The sequence below is a fragment of the Hyaena hyaena genome, unplaced genomic scaffold (genome assembly GCF_003009895.1).
Source record: "Hyaena hyaena isolate Hyena2069 unplaced genomic scaffold, ASM300989v1 scaffold_310, whole genome shotgun sequence".
Lineage (NCBI taxonomy): Eukaryota > Metazoa > Chordata > Mammalia > Carnivora > Hyaenidae > Hyaena > Hyaena hyaena.
In genome coordinates, this window is record NW_024080940.1 from 612,345 (window position 1) to 631,766 (window position 19,422).

The window sequence follows — 19,422 nt, forward strand, 5'->3', positions numbered from 1 at the left end:
GTCTACTGAATGTGCACTGCTTTCCAACTATCATTAGGTTAAAAAAAAGAGTAATAATTGTAATTCGAACCATTGTATTGTAAGCCAGGGACTGTCTGTATAAGTAAATGAAATATGAATTAAATATGAGTAAACTAATATACATCATCATATGTTGAGTATTGGTGAAGTAATGAAAAATATGACCCTCCGATCAAATATGGACCTCTGGTTAAGAAAAAGAAAACACGGGATAGAATAAACACAATTGTCATGTATAAAACCAGTCTGCCCCTCGAGTTTTGTCAAGGCCCGAAAGGCCCTGAGATGCGGATGGAAGGTGCATGGAGGCGCTCTCTCTCACAATTAACCTTTGCCACCAGTGAATGGAGGCAGAACCCAGTCTTTCCCAAAATGGGTGATGCTTAAAATAAGGAAATGTCTGTGCAGAGGGCTGGCAGAAAGTGGGGTTCAGGTAGATCACTGTAGCTGAAGTCATAATGCAGGGCATCCAATGGGCAAACCCCAAAACTGCAGAGCTGGAGGAAAGACGATTTCCTACCATGCACTTCACTGTGTTGGAGTTTAGAGATGATGTCTCTTTATTGACCTAATCCACATATCTAACAAAGAGAGCCACAAAGCAGCAGCCAATCAGTGCCACCACAGAGGCTGTGATCACCACGATGACACTCCCGGCCTTGTTGACCAGAAAGCCCAGGCCACCTCCAACCAGGATCTGAGCCAGCTGCACCATGCAGGTGAGGACAGCGCAGTCCAGGCCCTGCCCTCTCTCACTGCCGTCCAGGCTCCCTCCCCGGGTCTGCTGTCTCTGCAAGGGAAACACAGGAACACATTTAATCTGCGTGAACAATGCTTGAGGGCAGATGTCAGCACACGATTTCTGTGAAGAGCCAGATAGTGACCACGTTCAGCTTGGGGCCCCCATGGTCTCAGTTGCAAGGACACAACTCGGCCTTTGTAGTGTGAAAGCAGCTGCGGTAAACACACAGGTGGGCGTTCCAGTATAACTTTCTGCACATTGGTGTTTGAATTTCATGTAAGTTTCACTTGTCACAAATGTTATCCTTGTACTGATTTTCTTTTTTAAAAATCACTTAAAATATTAAGAGAATTTTTAGATCACGGGCTGTACAAAAACAGGGGGCAAACCACATTTGGCCAAGGAGGCATAGTTTGCCAACCTCTGATTTAAGCCAAAAAGCTCCATGCTCCTGCCCGAGGCTGTTTTTCTTACCTGCCCTAGAGTCTTAAATTCCCCTGTTAGTGCCCGTGAAGGTTAAATGATTAATATATGCAAAATTATCTCTTCCTGAGATAAATAAAACGTAATGGAAACTCAATACATATCCCCTTCCTTTCCCTCCTTGGTGTTAAAAGTTTAAATATGTTTAGAAGCGTATTATTCCCAGATCTACACAGGGGAAGCAACATTAAAAAAAAAATTCAACCTTTCAATACCTTTCAATATGGCTGATATGTGGTCTGAATTGGTTGATAATGTCGCCATTTATTGGGTATCTTCTACATACTAGGCCTGTGCAAAATTCTTTGGCATGTGTCGCATCACGTCTTTCTATCCTCCTCCCTGGATGCGCGTATTACCATTATCCCCATATAACAACAATAATACTAACTACCATTTTTGGAGTCTTTGCCGGTGCTAGGTAGGCATCACGCTAGGCAGACTACCTGCACTATCTCGTGTAATTTCATTTTCCAACAACTCTATAAGGTGAGCATAGTATTCCCATTTGTTTGATGAGGAAGCTGAGGCTCAGAGTTTGAATGATAATTCCTAAACCGTTAAGGTTTTTTTATAAACCATTGTATAGAAAAAACAATGCACATTATACTTTGAATAAGAGAGGGAAATTAAGAAAACAGACTCATACTTGCTTGATTTTCATTTTAAAATACTGGAAAGATAACCAACAACCTCATAAGAGTGCTTACATGCAGGGAGATGGGAAGGTGAGGAGGTGGGAGCCGCCTGTCGGTGTGCATGTGTATATCGCTGTGATTGTTGAACCATGTGAATATATTGCCTTCTCTAAAAATGAACTCATTTTAAGTGATATTTAACAAATAAATGAAAAACTTCCCCAGTGTTACACAACTGCAAAGTAGGGGCCGCAGGATGTGAAGTCCACTTTGTGGACTCAGGTTTCTGAGTCCAAAGCTTTTGTGTTTTTGCCCTAGCTTTCTCCTAGGAGGTCGGTTCTTAATAACTGTCTCTTTAACAGCAAAACCCTTGCGTACATTAAAACGTTAGTGACTATGTTTGCCAGAAGCGGAGGGCAGCCACGGGCTCTTGTTTGGAAGCTTTTAATTCCTAGCACAACTCTGCCCAGCAGCATTGGCCAGATCAAATGATGAAGACGACCAAGGTTGCGGTCACATAAACACATTCAGTGTTTTTTGCAGCTTTGTGCTGGGATGGACTAAGCTTGAAGTTATCTCTTTAGCTTTTATATCACTACTCCAGGTAAGGAAATGTAAGTCTATTCTCATGGAGGAAAAGTGACATATTTTGAGAAGACGTGGTAATCTTAAAGCAGAAACACCCCACCTACTGTTCTCTTAGGGCAGCTTGGTGCCCTCCCCTCCAGCCTGAGCTCAAGGCAGAGAAGGGCTGGCCTCCCTGGCTGCTGCTGGGGGGTGACCGCCTGCAACCCCAGCTCTCCTCCCTGTGCACAGGGTCTGACTTACTAAAAGCTGGACTCTAAGGGAAATGTGGGCTGGGAATTTCCTACCTCTAATCAATAACTCCACCATTGCAGCCCTTGGGAGTGGGGGGCCCAGAAATGCTGCAGGAGCACTGGACTTTGGGGCCATTTCAGATTTCCTGGGGTCGCCTTTCTTTGTCTCTGTGTGATGGTAGGCTGGTTTCTCAGTATTTCCGAGCCCCCTTTTCTTCATCAGCTGAATGAGGGTAACAGCACCTGCACCCCTGCTCCCCAGGAGCACAGGACTGCACAGTGAGGAGGAGGGTGTGGGCTAGGAAGGCGGGCATGCTTTGGCCGGACCATCATTCCATTTGGCTGGGCATTTTAGAGCTTCTGTTTTAAGACCCTTATCTTCCAGCCCCTGCCCCACGCTTCCCTACCAAATCCCCCCAGCCTGCAGGTCAGGTTCAAGAACGCACCTTCTCCTCTTGTTCCTCACGGTGGTACTTGGCAATGAGGTTAAAGGGCACTGTGTACAGAGTGCTGGACATCACACCAAATGAGGTACACAGAGCCAGGGTGGAGTAGACATTCGGAAAAAGCCCAATAAATCCGGTCCCCAGGCCAAATAGCAAATACCCCATGAAGTAAAGACCCTTTAATCCGATGTAGGACACCAAAGATTTCTGAAAGTCTGTGGGGAGAAAAAAGGGAGAAATTACAGCTGGCATTTGATAATTTCAGACAATCCTTTCTTTTGAAGATTCACTTTTTTTTAGGAGCCTTCCACTGATACTGAGTCAGGGACAGAAGAACCTCCTTATCTGTGCTTAAAAACAGCTGGCTTCTGGAATCAGTCTTAAATCCTGTGCATACGGAAGAGCTGGAAATTGCCTTGCTAGGTTGATTTTCTTTTCCGCAAGGAAAGAACAGGTGCTGTTCAGCAGGGCAGCTGAATAGCGACAGGATGCAAAAAAGTGGAAAAGCCCACCTTGGCGATGGGATTGTGGGGATGCAAGACATGGAAGAAAAGTGGGGTCCTTCTGGTTCACAGGAGTCTAGCCTCACAGGATACAAACAACAATCCAGGCCTATCCTGGCCCCTTGGCCCCAAGTCAGACTGGAGGAAACTGAAACAACCAAATTTAAAGAATGATCCAAGTCATCTGGTCCCTTCACTCCCATCTGAATGCCACCTGCATATCTGAGAAGGAAGTGAAGGATGCTCTTTATCTAAAGACAGGTTCCCTGACTTGCCAACACTTTCCAGGCTGGGGAGGGGCTCTCACTGCACCCAGCACCTCCCCGTTGCTGGCTCCCTCGCTCTCCAGCCATTTCCTTAACTTCTCAAAACCTCAGCTTCCTTATCTAAAAAAAATGAGACTAATAAAACCCTTCTTTGAGGCTGTCATCAGGATCAAATGAGATCTGATGCTTATGATATCATTCAATTCAATGCCAACCACAGAGAAGATATCCGGTTAATGGTGACTATTGTTACTTCAACAAATACGGGCTTGGCTGAAGATGGTTGTCCCTTAACATGCTTCCCCTCCCGTAGGTAAACTTGGCTTGTTCATGAAAGTATTGTAGTAGTTTAGTAGAGTCCATTTTGAAAAATGGAAAATTCTGTTTTAAAATGTTTTACTGGGGCACCTGGGTGGCTCAGCTGGTTAAGTGTCCAAGTCTTGATTGTGGCTCAGGTCATGATTCCATGGCTGTAAGATCGAGCTCTGATGTGGGCTCCACAGGATTCCCTCCCTATCCCTCTGCCTGCCTGTCTGTCTGTCTCTCTCTCTCTCAAAAAAAATATAAACTTTTGAAAAGGCTTTACTATGTTTTCCACAATGGAAAACTCCCTAAGAAACTTCAATCTTTCTTTTTTAAAAAGCTGTTCCTAATCCATACGTTCCCTATCTTTCCTTTGCCCGTTCTACTGGAACACATAAATCTAGGGGATGAATGATAGAGATCTCAGATGTGTCTATTCAAAAGTGAAATTTTCCATAACTGTCCAAATAATGGTTGGACTTACATCACCTAGACAAGAAACCTAATCTGTATTACATTTGAATCAATTATCAACACTGTCTCAGGTCGTCTGATGGAAGTCAGAGCTCTGAAAATGACAACTAGACAAGTAATCTAGGTGTCTTGGTACCTAAAAGACACCATCAGTATTCACTGGGGAAATGCTCTCAGCCAAGTATCTATGCCAGCCAAGAAAAAGGCAAAGAAGCACAAAGAGATATTTGGAAACATAAGTGACGTCAGTACAAAGACTGAAAGTCAGGCAAAAAATCTTTATTCATGAAGGAATCAGAAGTGTAAGGACCTGATACCCAGTGGTGGTTATGTCTTCACACTAAGCCTTTCAATAGAGGAGGGAAATGCCTGATTTAAGCACCAGCTATGAGTAGTAGTGTATGATATGAAAAACTGGCTATATTTCAGTATTCGATATTGTTATTTTCATGGATCTAAGTGTGCTTGCTATGTAAAATGAGCCTGACAATACCATACCTCACCCTCCACCCCAGCAGCCAAAATGCCCTGCCAAACTCTATCTGGATAGAAATTCTGGATCTGCATGTGATGTTAAACGATGAGTCCAAAATACAGGATGTATTCTGGAATTAAAGGAAATGATTGATACTGCCCAGGGTGGGTTGGTGTACAGAGGGAAAGAACTTGTAAGATTTAACAGACAAGGTCATACTGGAGCTGAGTCTGAAAGCATGTGTAGCAGTTGTCTAGATGTGGAATTAGAAAAACATCTGGTAGAAGGAGAAACCTAAGCAGTAGGAAATATACGGAACTGAGAAAGTCTGTGTAGTGAGTCTTCAGGGGAAGTGAATCTGTGTGGGAGTGACAGAGGTCAAGGTGTGAACCAGACCAAACTGAAAATCATGGAATGCCAGGCTGAGGACACTTTATCTTATGGACACGAAGAGCCCCTGAAGATCCTTAAGGGCTGGTTGGTATTTCATAAATAAAATTTTAGTTCTAATTCAAGTGAAAGAGATCTCATAGATTTATATATTGATATAACTTTGGAAAACTATTAAACTAATCATTTATGGTACACAGAGCTTTTAACTCAAAAGGGCCTAAAAAATAACATGCAACTTAATTTTCAAATGCCTAAGACTAGTTCCGAATGGAATGGTCCTTAGCAGGGATTCTTTGAGGAAAGAAAATACTTTTAATTGACACAAAACTAAAATGCTAATTACTTGTGGAAAAATGAGCTCCTCTTACAAGAATAAGGGTGGTATAAATAAACCCCCCCACCTTTGATAGCACAAAGGGATTGAGATGAATAACTTAGTGGACCCTTTTAGTCTACTGCTCTCTGATTCTATTTTAAGTAACTAAAATCTTCCTTCTGGAATTTTCTTAGTTCATTCACTGAAAAGGGGAGAAAAGGAGATTTGCTATAGAAATATGAGCTTTAAGCCACCTTTGTTCGGTTATCATAAATTTTAAAATAATAAATTTTATGGTTTCATGGTTATGGCACTCATGCATTCCTTATTTGTTTGCATTAGGCCCCCTTTTCCCAGTTGTGCTATATTGTGAAGAATTTTTTTGATCTTGAAGTAGGTTTCTTAATGTGCTATGGCTAGTTGGAGGCCAGGTCAGGTGTCATTATACACATTCAGTCTCTTCCCCTCAGGAGGCACACTTCAGTGACAGAATGAGTGCCCCTGGGAATGGTAATAGCAATTGTCCTCCATCACTTACCCCTCCCCCACCTGGGCCATAACCCAGCTGTCCCCTGGGTATGTCCAAAGCCTAGAGCTCCAAGTTGGGGGCCAGCTATTCTCCCCACAATCCGGGAGGAGCTTCCATTAGTATTATTAGAAGCCCGATTTCTACTCCAAAAGGGGGACCTGCCTACCTATTATTGGCCAGATTATTTCCCTTAATTCAACGTATACAGAGCTTGGAGATTTCCATTTACATTAGCAGGCACCAAACGAGACTAGGGTTATAATACATTAGTTTGGGATCGTTTAAACCCAAGCACAGAAATCTCTTTGTTTGCAGTGTCCTTACAGCTGAAATGTAGCTAAGGGGGATTAATGGACTCCAGTCCCCGTGGAAAGCTGGTATCTGAGAAAGAAAGTTGTCATCTTCAGTCCTTGAACAGTGCTCCTATGACATATCACCCTGCTTACCTGAGCTTAGGTCATTTTGCATGTTAATTCCGTCACCCAGCATATTAACCATCCCTCCTATGTCCTGTCTTTTATAGTTGTAATAAGCATATCTGTGAAACTCGACCAGTGATCTTACCTCAGTAGAACACTGGTCAATACTCACTACTAATCAATACTCTTTGCTGGGACTCTAGCCCTTGTCCATCCAATACTTTGCCATCTTGTTTACAAGATTTCCTTTTATTTTCCAGGGAATTTTGATCAGGGTCTCAAAGATTCCAAGGAAAAAAGTGATCAATGAGGAAAATAACATAGAATTCAGTATGGAAAATGATACTTCATATGGTCCTTTCTAAGGGACTAGTCTTTCCTGATCTCCATATATTTATCATGAATCTGGTATTTTAATAAGGAAAAAATAAACATAGAAATGTAAAATCCAAGATTCTGCTAGACCAGAGCCCTTTAGAAGACACCCTCAGGAAGAAGAGACTTACAAGAATAAAGCGAGGAAAACACGGAATTGATGCACAAGCCCCAACATCCAACCTCGACCCCTCTTTCGTAGATGAGAAACTCTGTGGAGTTGTGTGCAGCATAGGGATCCCCATGGTACACAATCTGAAAGAGAGATTTGGGGCTGTTGAAATGCAAATGCGGTGTGGTAGGGACCCCTTTCCACGTGCTCTGCTTATCCATCTCTAGGGAGTGACAGTCCCTGCCCAAAGGGCCCTTCCCAGGACACAGAGCTCTTTCTCCCATGACCATATCACCTTTTCATCCTTTTATACTCAAGGACCATCAGGAAGTCCTAATGCCATCAAGTCTAAACAACATCTCTCTGGCTCATTAACACCCTTCCTTCCACATAACATCTGGCCTCCACCTGACTTAGGCAACCCTGCCCCCCTTCTGGTACAGCCTTACAGCCTTCTGACTCATCTCTGCACATGCCATTCCTATTCCCGCTTGAAATGTTTTCTCCCTCTTCTCTGTTTCTCCAGCTTCTATTCACCTTTCAAGGCCTGGATAATACTGTGCCTCCTTTATTATTCCTGTCATGACCACTGCAGCTCACATTGATCCTTCCTCTTGTTGTATTTGACCAAATGCTGGTCCCATAGAGATGTCCAGGATGTAGTAACTTGTCTTTAATACCTGTCTACAAGGCAGCTCTTTGAAAGTACTTCTTACACTCTTACTGTGCCCATCTTAGGGGTTAGCCCGAAGAAACTCAGCAGGTGCTGAATGAAGGATTGATGTGCAAGTCAATGAGTGTGTGCACACATTTATTACCTGGCCCATGAAATCTGTGAAGAAGAGCATGTTTGACAGGAAGGCGGTCCATCCAAAGAGGTGGCTGATGCAAAGGCAGCGGTAGTAGGGAGGCATATTCACCAGCGCCCTCAGCAGTGACTTCATGGTCATTGCCTTCATAGTCTGGAAGAAAACATGAAACAGGTGTGACCTTCAGTGCAGACATGAAGCCAGCTGTGTGAGCCAGAGCACACAGCCATGTTGCGTATCTGTCAGCTGACTACCCTGGGGTCACACTTTCTGGGCATGGCACCAAGGTATCCATGGAGAAGTCTTATAGGAGGGGTTCTGTTAAGTGTGTATGTGTATTTAGCAGTTTCAGGTCCAGAATAAGGCTTTGGAGACCTAAGGGTAATGGAAAATGGGGCCTGCTTTGGGCCAACATACAAGAGATAGCTAACATCCTATCTTTGAATGACAGAACCACTGCATAAGGACAGAGCTTACAGACCTAAGCTAGCCCTAAGATTATTATAATTCTTAGAATTCTTGACTCTGAAAGTGTGATAGGCTGAATTCTAAGATGGCCCCATGATCTCTATTCCTTGGTGTTACATGGCAGAGGGATTCTGCAGAGATAATTAAGGTAACTAATTTGTTGACTTTGAGTTAATCAAAAGACAATTTATCTGGGTGACTCTAACCAAATCACATGAGCCCTTTAAAAAGCAGAGAGTTTTCTCCAGGTGGGAGCAGAAGAAGAAACCAGAGTTTCAAGCAGTGCTGGCTTTGAAGGTAGAAGGGGCCACCCAGAATGGATCTGAGAGTGCATGTGGGAGATGACAGTGACTCCTGGCCATCAGTAAGCAAAAAAATCCAAGAACCTCAGTTCTACAACCGCAGGGAATTCTATATGAATGAGGCTCAGAAGCCGATTCTTCCCCAGTTGAGCCTCCAGATGAGAATGTACCTCCATCAACACCTTGATTTCAGCCTTGTAAGACTCTAAGCAGAGAACCCAGTGGAGGCCAACCAGACTTCTGACCTACAGGACTGTGAGATAATAAATATGGCTTTAGGCTACTCAAGCTGTAGTAATTTGCTAGGTAGCAATAGAAAACTAATACAGAGAGCCAAACAGCCCCCCGCTCTTGACCAAGTATTTCTTCTCAGTTTATTTCCCTGGATCTTGCCATGAGCCAGCACATATAAATGAGCCTTATGTGGGGTCAGAAGTTAAAACAATATAGAACACACACACACACACACACACACACACACTGAATACACATGCCATATTCTTTTAGATTTAACATGTTTAAACCAGAGGTTACACTTTCTTTTTGTAACAGAAGCCTTGAGAAAACGAGAAATTTTGAACTATTGACACAACAGTTTTGAAATACAAAGAGTAAAACAGCCTTTAACATCTTGTTATATAAAAGAAGAAAGAAACCTTAAGAATATTGAGCAGTCAGCTACCCTGAACACACTGAGTCTATAAACATCAATCACTGCGGGGTGATGGGTTTTTCTGGTCAGATCTTTGTTTAATCTGAATCTTGACATAATGAAATTGAGTCCTGGCTATTTTAACTATAAAAAATATTGTTTTTATAACTCTACACTTTATATGATAACGCTTTTTACTTCTTTGTTGTGGAAAATTCTATTTACTCATTGTAAGTTTGTTGTGCAAGCTGATTGTTTAAGTTGTCAATTTGTAGAATTTGACCAACTGACCATGACTGAACTGATTTTCTTCTACAGTCATCCCCACCCTTATCTATCAGCAATATATTCCAGGACTCCCAGTGGATGCCTGCAACCACACATGGTACTGGACCCTGTAGGCTATGTTTTTTTCTTATACATCCACACCTATAATCACATTTAATTTATAAATTAGGCACAGGAAGAGATTAATAACAATAGCTAATAATAAAATAGAACAATTATAATAATATACTCTAATAATAGTTGTGTGAATGTGGTCTTTCGCTCCCAAAAAATGATACTGTGTTGTCCTCACTCTTCTTGTGTTGGTGTGAGATGATAAAATGCCTATGTGAGGAGATGACGTGAGGTGTGGTGACATAGTATTAGGGCCACTACTGACCTTCTGACGATAAGTCAGAAGAATCATCTGCTTCCAGACAGCGGCTGACCACAGGTAACCGAAACGTGGAAAGTGAAACTGCAGTTATTTGGGGACTACTGCACTTAAATCAGTATTTTAAAAGTACGGGCATTCCTTTGGAATTAGGAAAAATAACTATTTTTGCATGTAAAATATGGTAACTGTCAAAATAAATATTTACTGTAAAAGAAATTCAATGGAGTATTGTTACGTTTTACTGACCACGGGAAGAATATAAAGGTATAGTATAAGAGACAACAGGGATGCGTGGGTGGCTCAGGCAGTAGAGCATGTGACTCTTCATCTCAGGGTTGTAGGTTCAAGCCTCACATTGGGTACAGAGGTTACTGAAGAAATAAACTAAAATAAAAGCCAGCTTGGGTTTCATCCCTCAGGCTAAGTGATCTATTTTTACTTTCCTTGCTTTCTTTCCAAAAACGCAGAATTTTAAAAAGTGAATGTGGCCAGTAAGTATTCATCCTCACTCCAAATATTAGTTTAGGCTTCTGCCTTATACATAATTTTCATTCTACTTCATTGTTAATCTAATGTTTTCTTTCATCCAAAAATAAATATGAGCTTTCAAACTGTGCCTAGTACTTCTGTAAAAGCTGGGGATGTGAATATTCAAAGCCCTTTGGGTATTTTAACTCAGAGTGAAAATTCAGCTGGCATCTTATTCTGTGATTCATCAGTTCCCTTGATGAAGCCCTTTCAATGGTTCTGAGCCCTGGAGAGTTACTCTACTGCAGGTATTGTGCTCCTTTGTCAACGGGAGATTGGGTGGTGGTGAATTTATACATGAAAAAGGCAATAGTGGGAAGAGAGCTTCTTATGTCCAAAAAGGAGACTATTGAAATGTTGAAGTAAGCAATGGTGACATGGAGGAATTCCAGATGGATTTATGGGATCCAGTTTGAATCCTGAGATAATTCAGGTCTCTCACCATTAAAAACAAATAATAATCCCAGCTCCCAAATGGCACAGCCACCCTCGTTTTGTAAACTAAGTATATTCTACCTTGGAAAATAAGTATTGGTGTAAGTAGCTTATTATACGGCCCCCCGCTCCCCCGTTAGGGCTGTCTAAGTTCTTGAGCATAGAGATGGGACATTAGTCAATTTTATGATCCCTAAATACCTTGTAGAGAGCTTTGTGCATGCTCTATACCCAAAGTACTTTGTTGAGTGAATACTGGCTGTAATATGCTTATAGATATATATAAAGCTCAAAAAGCACCTTTCCATGTTTTATCTTAGTTGAACATCTCAATAACCCTGGAATATAGATAGTCCAACCCAACAAGAGAAGTCAAGCTCATAGAGATGAGATTCACTGAGCTTGTTTGAAAGTTCTGTTAGAGCACAGATTAAGTCTGTTCGCTATTTGTGTCTGGAGTGCTCAGCATTCTGCCAGGCTCATAGTAGGCACCTCTACCAAACAGCTTATCATGTGGTAGGAACCACTCTAAGTAACTTTGCATGGATTCTCTCATGTCAGCTGCACAAAAACCTTAAAAGTAAATAGAATTACTTTCTCATTTTACAGAAATGCATCCCAGAGCTGGTGGAGGCAGGATTTGGACACCTGCACTTTTAATCTTTAGGCTCTTTACAGCAAGTGCTTGATGGTTGCTGAATGAATAATGCTTGATGGTTGCTGAATGAATAAAACAGGTCAGCCAGCAAGAGGAATCAAAATTTAAACCCAGGTCTTCCACAACCTCTTTTCCAGTGAGGGAATCCTCTGTATTTACATCCCTGAGGTATTGCCATCAAAGTCAGCTTGAAGGAGAGTGCACCTGTGTGTCAGTGTGGTCCAATAGAACTTTCTACAAGGATGGAAATGCTCTATATCTCCACTGCTCCTAGCCCCAAGGGGCTATTTAGCCTTGGGAATGTGGCTAAGGCAACTAAGGCACTGACATTTTAATTTATTTCATTCTAATTAATTTAAACTTAAATAGCCTTATGGGACGAATAGCCAATGTATTGGTTAGCATAGTTCTAGCCTTTTCTCTCTAACCATTTCCTCCTAATCTAGTTCCATTTCTCTATAATTTAGTAGAATTTTCCTTAAGTTTTAAGCTAATTAATTCACTGACTAGTTCACTGAAAATGGCCTAAATATTTTTTTAGTCAATTTATTAGATTCAAATGCAACAGGCCCAACCCAGTTACCAACCCAGGGATGCTATCATTTGGAAAAACAAAATTATAATTCCAGTCTAAGAAGTAAAGATATTCCTTGAGGCCTGAAGATGGTTCCAGGCTTCTCTAATGGTCTAACATTTTGGAACTGGCTTCACCTTTCCTAGTTTGATGCTCTGAAAAGAGGAAGAGGAAAACCAGAGGAAAATGCACACATTTTCTTTGAGGTGCAAAGAAAAGTTTTAATTCAAAGGGTTAAGAGATATAGGGGACAGGAGGATTCAATTATACTTCACATCAAACTTTTCACATCAAAAAAGCAAACAAAACAAAGAATAATAATAATAATAATAATAATAATAAAAGAAGGGTAAGAACAAGGATATTTTTCCTAAGTAAAGAAAAAAGAGGAGCACCTGGGTGCCTCAGTCCCTACTTCAGCTCAGGTCATGATCTCTCAGTATGGGTTCAAGCCCCTCATCAGGCTCTGTGCTGGCAGCTCAGAGCCTGAAGCCTGCTTCAGATTCTGTGTCTCCCTCTCTCTCTGCCCCTCCCCTGCTCATGCTGTCTCTCTCTCTCTCTCTCTCTCTCTCTCTCAGAAATAAACAAAACATTTAAAAAAATAAATAAGAAAGAAAAAGAAAAAAGAATTTGCATCTTACCTGTTCAGCAGGATTTTTGGGTTTTTCCCCATGCAGTGCCAGCTCTGGGTTTACATAAACATTTTTAGCTTTCTCAATAGACCCATACTGGTACAATTTGTCTGATGACAATAGAAAGTCCTGGGGGGCTTGCTGTGGGGGAATGTCCTTTATAACATCTCTAAGTGGGGCTTCAGGGATACTGCAGAGATGAATAATAAAACACAAAGTGAGCACCAAGGCGGAGAAGAAGAACATGACCTGGAATTCTGTGCCCAGCACTCTTCCGAGCTCCAGATGGGCCCAGTCGATGGCACCCAAAAGGTAACCCAGGGTACCTCCGAAACCTGGAAAGAAGAAAGCTGTGTTAGCATATTTAGCAAACTGTTTTCTCTTCCCAGGGTGCCCAGGCACTCCCATTCAGTGGGAAAGCTCCCTGAAGACAGCAGAGGGGCCTGGTTAGGATGAAGAGTTAACACAGCAGGAAGCCAAAACATGTGCAACCAGGAAACGTGGGTTCAAGGCTTGGTTCTGGCCTGTACTTGATGTGACTTTGGACTTCCCCACTCATAATATGGGGATGATAATAAAAGAGCAAATTGGACTAGTGCCAGACACAGATATTGACACCATCAGAAGTCCTGTGGCCTTTCCAAACTGCACTGTTTAACCTGCTTTGGAACTAGGATTCCTGCCCTTAGGATTACAACCCCTGGTTGTAATAAAATAATTTGTATTGTCATTTATTTATTAATAGGTTATCTAGCATGATACAAGTTTGCAAAGAAGAAACAGCTTTGCACTCTGTCTTCATTCCTTTATTAGAAGCTAAAGGAATGTGTTCCTAGTTGATAGCCACAGAACAAATAACAGAAGATGAAATACGAATTTTTAAAAATTGTTTTGTCATCCCACAGGACCCTGACCTGAAGTCTTTTTGTTGCTTGTTTTACCTGCTTTTGCTAAAGACAGTGTGATTTGAGGGACACTGACAAAGGACTTCCCCAAATATATCCTGCCTTAATGGCATAATAATTGAAATCCTATTAGTAGTGATTCATTCCCTTTGGATTTTAAAATACAAGTGCCCCTGACCTGAGCAGGACCCTATATTTGTTCCTCGTGGAGACATCAGTGATCCTGAGAATGCAGGGCTGAAGGAGGGGCACTCCCCAGAGATGGGAGGGTGCCCAGGGATGTAAGGAAATGGATGCCAAACATGCCTCCTACCTAGGTCACAAATTTGTGTAGGACTGACCAACCTGTCAGAAGCCTTTAAATGTCAACCTCCTATCATGTCTCACCAAACACAAATATCTACCTGGACAGAAAAGTTTTGTTTTTGTTTTTCCTGTGTGAGTGAAATCTCCATTTTATTTCCCAGATAAGGACAATATCCTCACAAACCAGGGAATCAAGGAAGAAAATGGAACTTAAGGAATTCTTTATCTCTAACCCTGAACACCTAATATAAATCCTGACCCCAGGAACACAAATCTGAATGTCAAACACTATGACTCCTAATTTATCCCACGTGGTGGGAGAATGGGTGATTTTGGTCAGTCTACATCCCGGTTACTTGCAATTTACTATAGAGGATATTTGCAGATGACCAGTCGTTCAATCATTGAATTCCAAAAATAAAGCATCGTTGTCATATCCTGAGTGCCCAAGCATTATAAGACAGAATTATGGGAAACTGTGGCAAATGGGTGTGAAAAAGTAAAACATATGTCTCCTGCCAACAGGAATATATGGTCTAGTCATGGGTGATGGGCATATACATAAACAGATAAATGACACACATGGTGACCTGTCCTAGATGATAGGTCCCAGGCTTTGAGAGGAAGAAGAGGCCCTTGAGCCAGCCGCACTTGTGATTCAGAGGGCGATTCTGGGACAAGAAGTGCCTCTGGATCACTATCAGACAATGACTCTCCTTATCCAATCATGGAGATGCCATTGGTGTCAGAAGTCACGTGCTGAGCCAAGCAATGAACCAGCACTATTTGCAGGCCTATGCAAATCAGTATTTCCCAATTTTGGCACTACTGACATTTTGGGCTGAAAGATTCTTTATTGTGAAAGACTGTTCCATGCATTATAAGACGCTTAGCAGCATCTCTGTGTTCTCCCTACTAGATGCCAGCAACGACTTCACTGCCTATGACAATCGAAAATGTCTCTAGACATTGCCTAATGTCCCTTAGGGGCAAAATATCCTCCAGTTGAGAACCCCTGATCTTAATGAGTTCTATGAAAAACTTACACATTCCTTTTTTGAAGCTATTTATCATTTGTAGCCAGATCAATGGTTATCATTTGTCATTTGTCATTTAATTCCCCTGCCATTTATGCCTCTTTCCTTCATACTTATTAGTCCACCAAGCAAAGGAAATTTGGAGCAAAAGATCCCCGCCTATTTAAAAGAATTTATATGTGGGTTGCTTGGGTGGCTCAGTGGGTTAAGCATCTGAGTTCATGGGTTTCAGCTGAGGTCATGATCTCACAGTTCATGACTTTGAGCCCTGCATCAGGCTCCAGCAGTGTGGAGCCTGCTTGGGATTCTCTGAGAAATAGGGGTGGTGAGGCCTCCTTGTATGACTTTTGTGAGGGCTAACATGATAACACATGTCAATTATTGGCACACATAGGGGCAGAACGAGGGCCCAAAATGAGTGCCCTGAAGACTTGCTACAGAATCCCTAAATCCAAAGCCTTACCCAGAAGTAGGAGAAGACAGTTACTGCCCTTGCCTAGGGCTGGCTGTAAGGACTTGGTCATCGAGGCCCAGTGATTAGAATCCAGGGATCGTTCTGGGGGTTGGCTTGGGCCTAAGGCTGACCTAATGGGGCACTGAGTAGCAAGTATTGTAGAAGAAAGACGTATTCCAAGCTTGAAAAACGTAGCAATGACGAGTGCCTGATTTACAAAATATCAGTCTAGAGCAGTGCCTCTTAAACTTTAATGTGTGCCTGTATCACACGGATGTCTTATTAAATTAAATTGTCTTTGTCTGTTTGGGTTGCTGTGACAAAAATACCAGAAGCTGGGTGGCTTATGAGCAACAGATTACTTCTCATGTTGTGTTGGCTGGGAAGCTTACGGTTATGGCGTCAGTAGATTGGGCGCCTGGTGAGGCATGCTCCGTGTTGGTGGCTGTCTTCTTACTGCAATCCCACTTGGCCTAAGTGGCAAGGTAACTTTATCAGGCCTCTTTTTTAAGAGCTCTCATTCCATGAATGAGGCCTCATGACCTAATCATCTTCTAAAGACTCCACCTCCTGATACCATCACATTGGGTAATAGATTTTTAACATATACATTTACACGTTCAATCTATAACCCAGATTCTGCTTTTAGAGCTTCAGGGTGCGGCCTGAGATTCTGGATTCTTTTGAAGCTCCTCCTTGCACCAGTGCTGCTAGTCCGAACATTACTCCACACAGCCAGGTCAGAGAGCAGCATCCAAGTCAACCTGCTCCACCCTTATCTGACATTCTCGGGGACTGGGACTCCATCATTACAGGGTATTTGACCAACAATCTAAAACTGACAAAGCACAATAATGTATAGTTCTGTAAAGCTGAGGTTAGTTTGCAGACAGTATTAGGGTTCTATGATTTGTATTATGTTTTTAATGCCTAATAGAGGATTTCTAGTTTTACTGACTTATAAAAGGTTAATGAGATTTATATCTAAGGAAGACTTTTTCTTTTGCTAACCACACACACACACACACACACACACACACACCGTAAAGAACTTGGGGGAACTGTTCTTTATGTATTTCCTGTCAGTTCCCTCACTAATCAGTCGAGCAAAATTTTGACACCTGCTTCAAGGACCTCAGAGAATTTCCCATCCTCTCTTCTCTTAGGGAGGGGAATCAAACAAAACAGGCAAAACTAGTTTGTCCCAAAGCTATTGGGGGGTGTAGCTAAATATTACAACACAATATGCCTGGTGAAGGAATAGTGGGCCGCTGGGGTAATTATTCCATAGACACCATATTAAAACTCTGGATAGAAACATTTAATTTTTCTTTATGTTTTTATTTTATTTTGAGAGACAGAGTGTGAGCAGGGGAGGAGCAGAGAGAGAGGGAGACACAGAATCTGAAGCAGGCTCCAGCATCTGAGCTGTCAGCACAGAGCGCAACGCAGGGCTTGAACCTACAGACTGTGAGATCATGACCTGGGCCTAAGTCGGACACTCAACTGCCCTGGATAGAAACATTTAAACTTTATGTATTCACACCCTCTGATATGATACAGGCCAGCAGAGGGCTGCAGGAATTCACTGAAGGCTTTCCTTTCTGCTGCTTCTGCTTAAGCTTAGGATGTTATCTTCAGAGATAAAATCCAAGACAAAGCCTCATCAGTTTAGCTGGAACAAAGGCTAATAACAACTCCCACATCTATATCCAGACTGCATTTGTCTCTGTTCCAATCTTCCTCTCACTGGGGCCCCGGAATTAATCATCAGGCTATTGGCCAAACCATAAGCTTCTTTTTTTTTTTTTTAAATATTTTTATTTATTTCTAGGAGAGAGAGAGAGACAGCGTGAGCAGGGGAGGGTCAGAGAGAGAGGAAGATACAGACTCTGAAACAGGCTCCAGGCTCTGAGTTGGCAGTCAGCACAGAGCCCGACGTGGGCCTCGAACCCACGAACCGCGAGATCATGACCTAAGCGAAAGTCGGACGCTTAACCGACTAAGCCACCCAGGCGCCCCCAAACCATAAGCTTCTACAGGACATCTGTTAATGTCAGATAACAAGACTTTACAAAGAAGAGCCCACAAACAATCCATCTGGCTCGTTCACAGAGCAAGGCCATGTTACCAACTCACACAGAGTGAGGCCATGTTACCAACTCATACCACAGCCAACCTCAGAAGAATGAATGGCTTGACAGATAGTTGTTATTTTTCATAACTTATAACTTGAACAATGGCGTATCCAAGCACACAGAAATAGAGTTGTTTTTCTTTAGTTTGCAACTATAATAGGTAAAATTGGTAATTTGGGGGAGTTTCAGGACCAAAGAATCTAAAGAGTCTATCTGAGTCAAACTCCACATCTGCTAGGTACCTGTAGTTGTCTCTCTGCTTCGGGTGCGCAGCTTAGCAATCCACACTCTGATGGCAAAATTGCCCACGTCAAGAGAGCTAACAGTGTGCTGCCAGCTAATTCACTTCAGCAAGAGATCAGACTAAAATCACCCTAAGTTTCCATGGAGTTCACGAAAGAGTGATTTTGACTCTATTCTATGTGGTAAGAAAATAGCCACAAAAATGTTTAATTAGGTATATGGTTCCTATTCAACCAATATATATACACTAATCCTGCAGAGTTAACATAATAAGTACCAGCTACTCTGTGTGTGTGTGTGTGTGTGTGTGTGTGTGTGTGTGTCTCCTTGGATCTATTTGTTTATCAACAAATATTGATGGAGCATCTACTCTCCAAGAACTGTGCTAGCCACTGGGGACACAGCAATGACTCAGACAGACACGAACTGCCCTCTTGGAGGTGAGAGTACAAGGAAAATCAATCAAACAAACACATATACTCTGGTCAGTGAAGACACAAGCAGCATGACATTTCTTTAGATTTACAAGGCATCTTTTTTCCTTAAAGATGGTGAGATAACATTTAAAGTGTTGACCACTGTTTCCATCCACCCACCACTACCAGTGGCCCTGGGGTATTTCCTTTTATCTTTGTGCTTTTGGGCCCTTCTTCACATTCAAGCTGAGCCAGGATACCTCTTTGCGTTGGGGGAAGGACATGAAAGTAGAAAGCACAGAAACAAGAAGGTGTCTTCTTGCTTCTGAGTTTCAAAAGCCCTTAGGCTCCAAAGGCATAGAAGGAAGATTCAGTAGAAAATGGGATTTAAGAACAAGGCATTTGTGCTGGGTGCACATATACTGATGAATTCCCAAGGCAGACGTGGTTCTCCTCTTTCCTACAGTCTAGCTGGTATTGGGGGGTGGATGGCAGCTGGGGGTAGGACCACCCCCAAATGGGTAGGGGATCCCAGAACAGAAGGGACCAAAGCCTCACTTCCTAGGTAGACCCCAGGGAGGCAATAAGACCTTGAGGAAGAAATAACTTGCAGTGGGTCTAGATAGATGCGTTTATCGTGTGTCAGACTCTGTTCCAAGTGCTTGACATATATTGCCTCTTCCAATCCTCAGAACAACCCTTTGACGAAAGAACTGCAATAATCCAATTTTAAAATGTATTTATTTATTTTGAGAGAGAGACAGAAGGGCAGAGAGAGAGAGGGAGAGAGAGAGCATCCCAAGCAGCCTCTGCATTGACAGCATAGAGCCCTACATGGAGCTCAGTCTCACCAATGATGAGATCATGACTGGAGCCAAAATCAAGAGT

At 42.3% G+C, this 19,422-nt stretch overlaps 1 protein-coding gene across 2 annotated transcripts in view; it reads right to left on the reverse strand.

Annotated features, from left to right (window-relative positions):
- Positions 1–548: 548 nt before the first annotated feature.
- The window catches only part of SLC45A2 (solute carrier family 45 member 2), a 29,975-nt gene continuing 11,101 nt past the window's right edge, over positions 549–19,422 (reverse strand). For both annotated transcript variants that reach the window (XM_039248261.1, XM_039248260.1), the window contains 5 exons: positions 13,045–13,370; positions 8,132–8,275; positions 7,333–7,456; positions 3,149–3,363; positions 549–811 (listed from right to left, as the gene is read on the reverse strand). In XM_039248261.1, the coding sequence (XP_039104192.1) occupies positions 590–811; positions 3,149–3,363; positions 7,333–7,456; positions 8,132–8,275; positions 13,045–13,370 (1,031 nt within the window). In that variant the 3' untranslated portion in view covers positions 549–589. The remainder of the gene's footprint in view (positions 812–3,148; positions 3,364–7,332; positions 7,457–8,131; positions 8,276–13,044; positions 13,371–19,422) is intronic.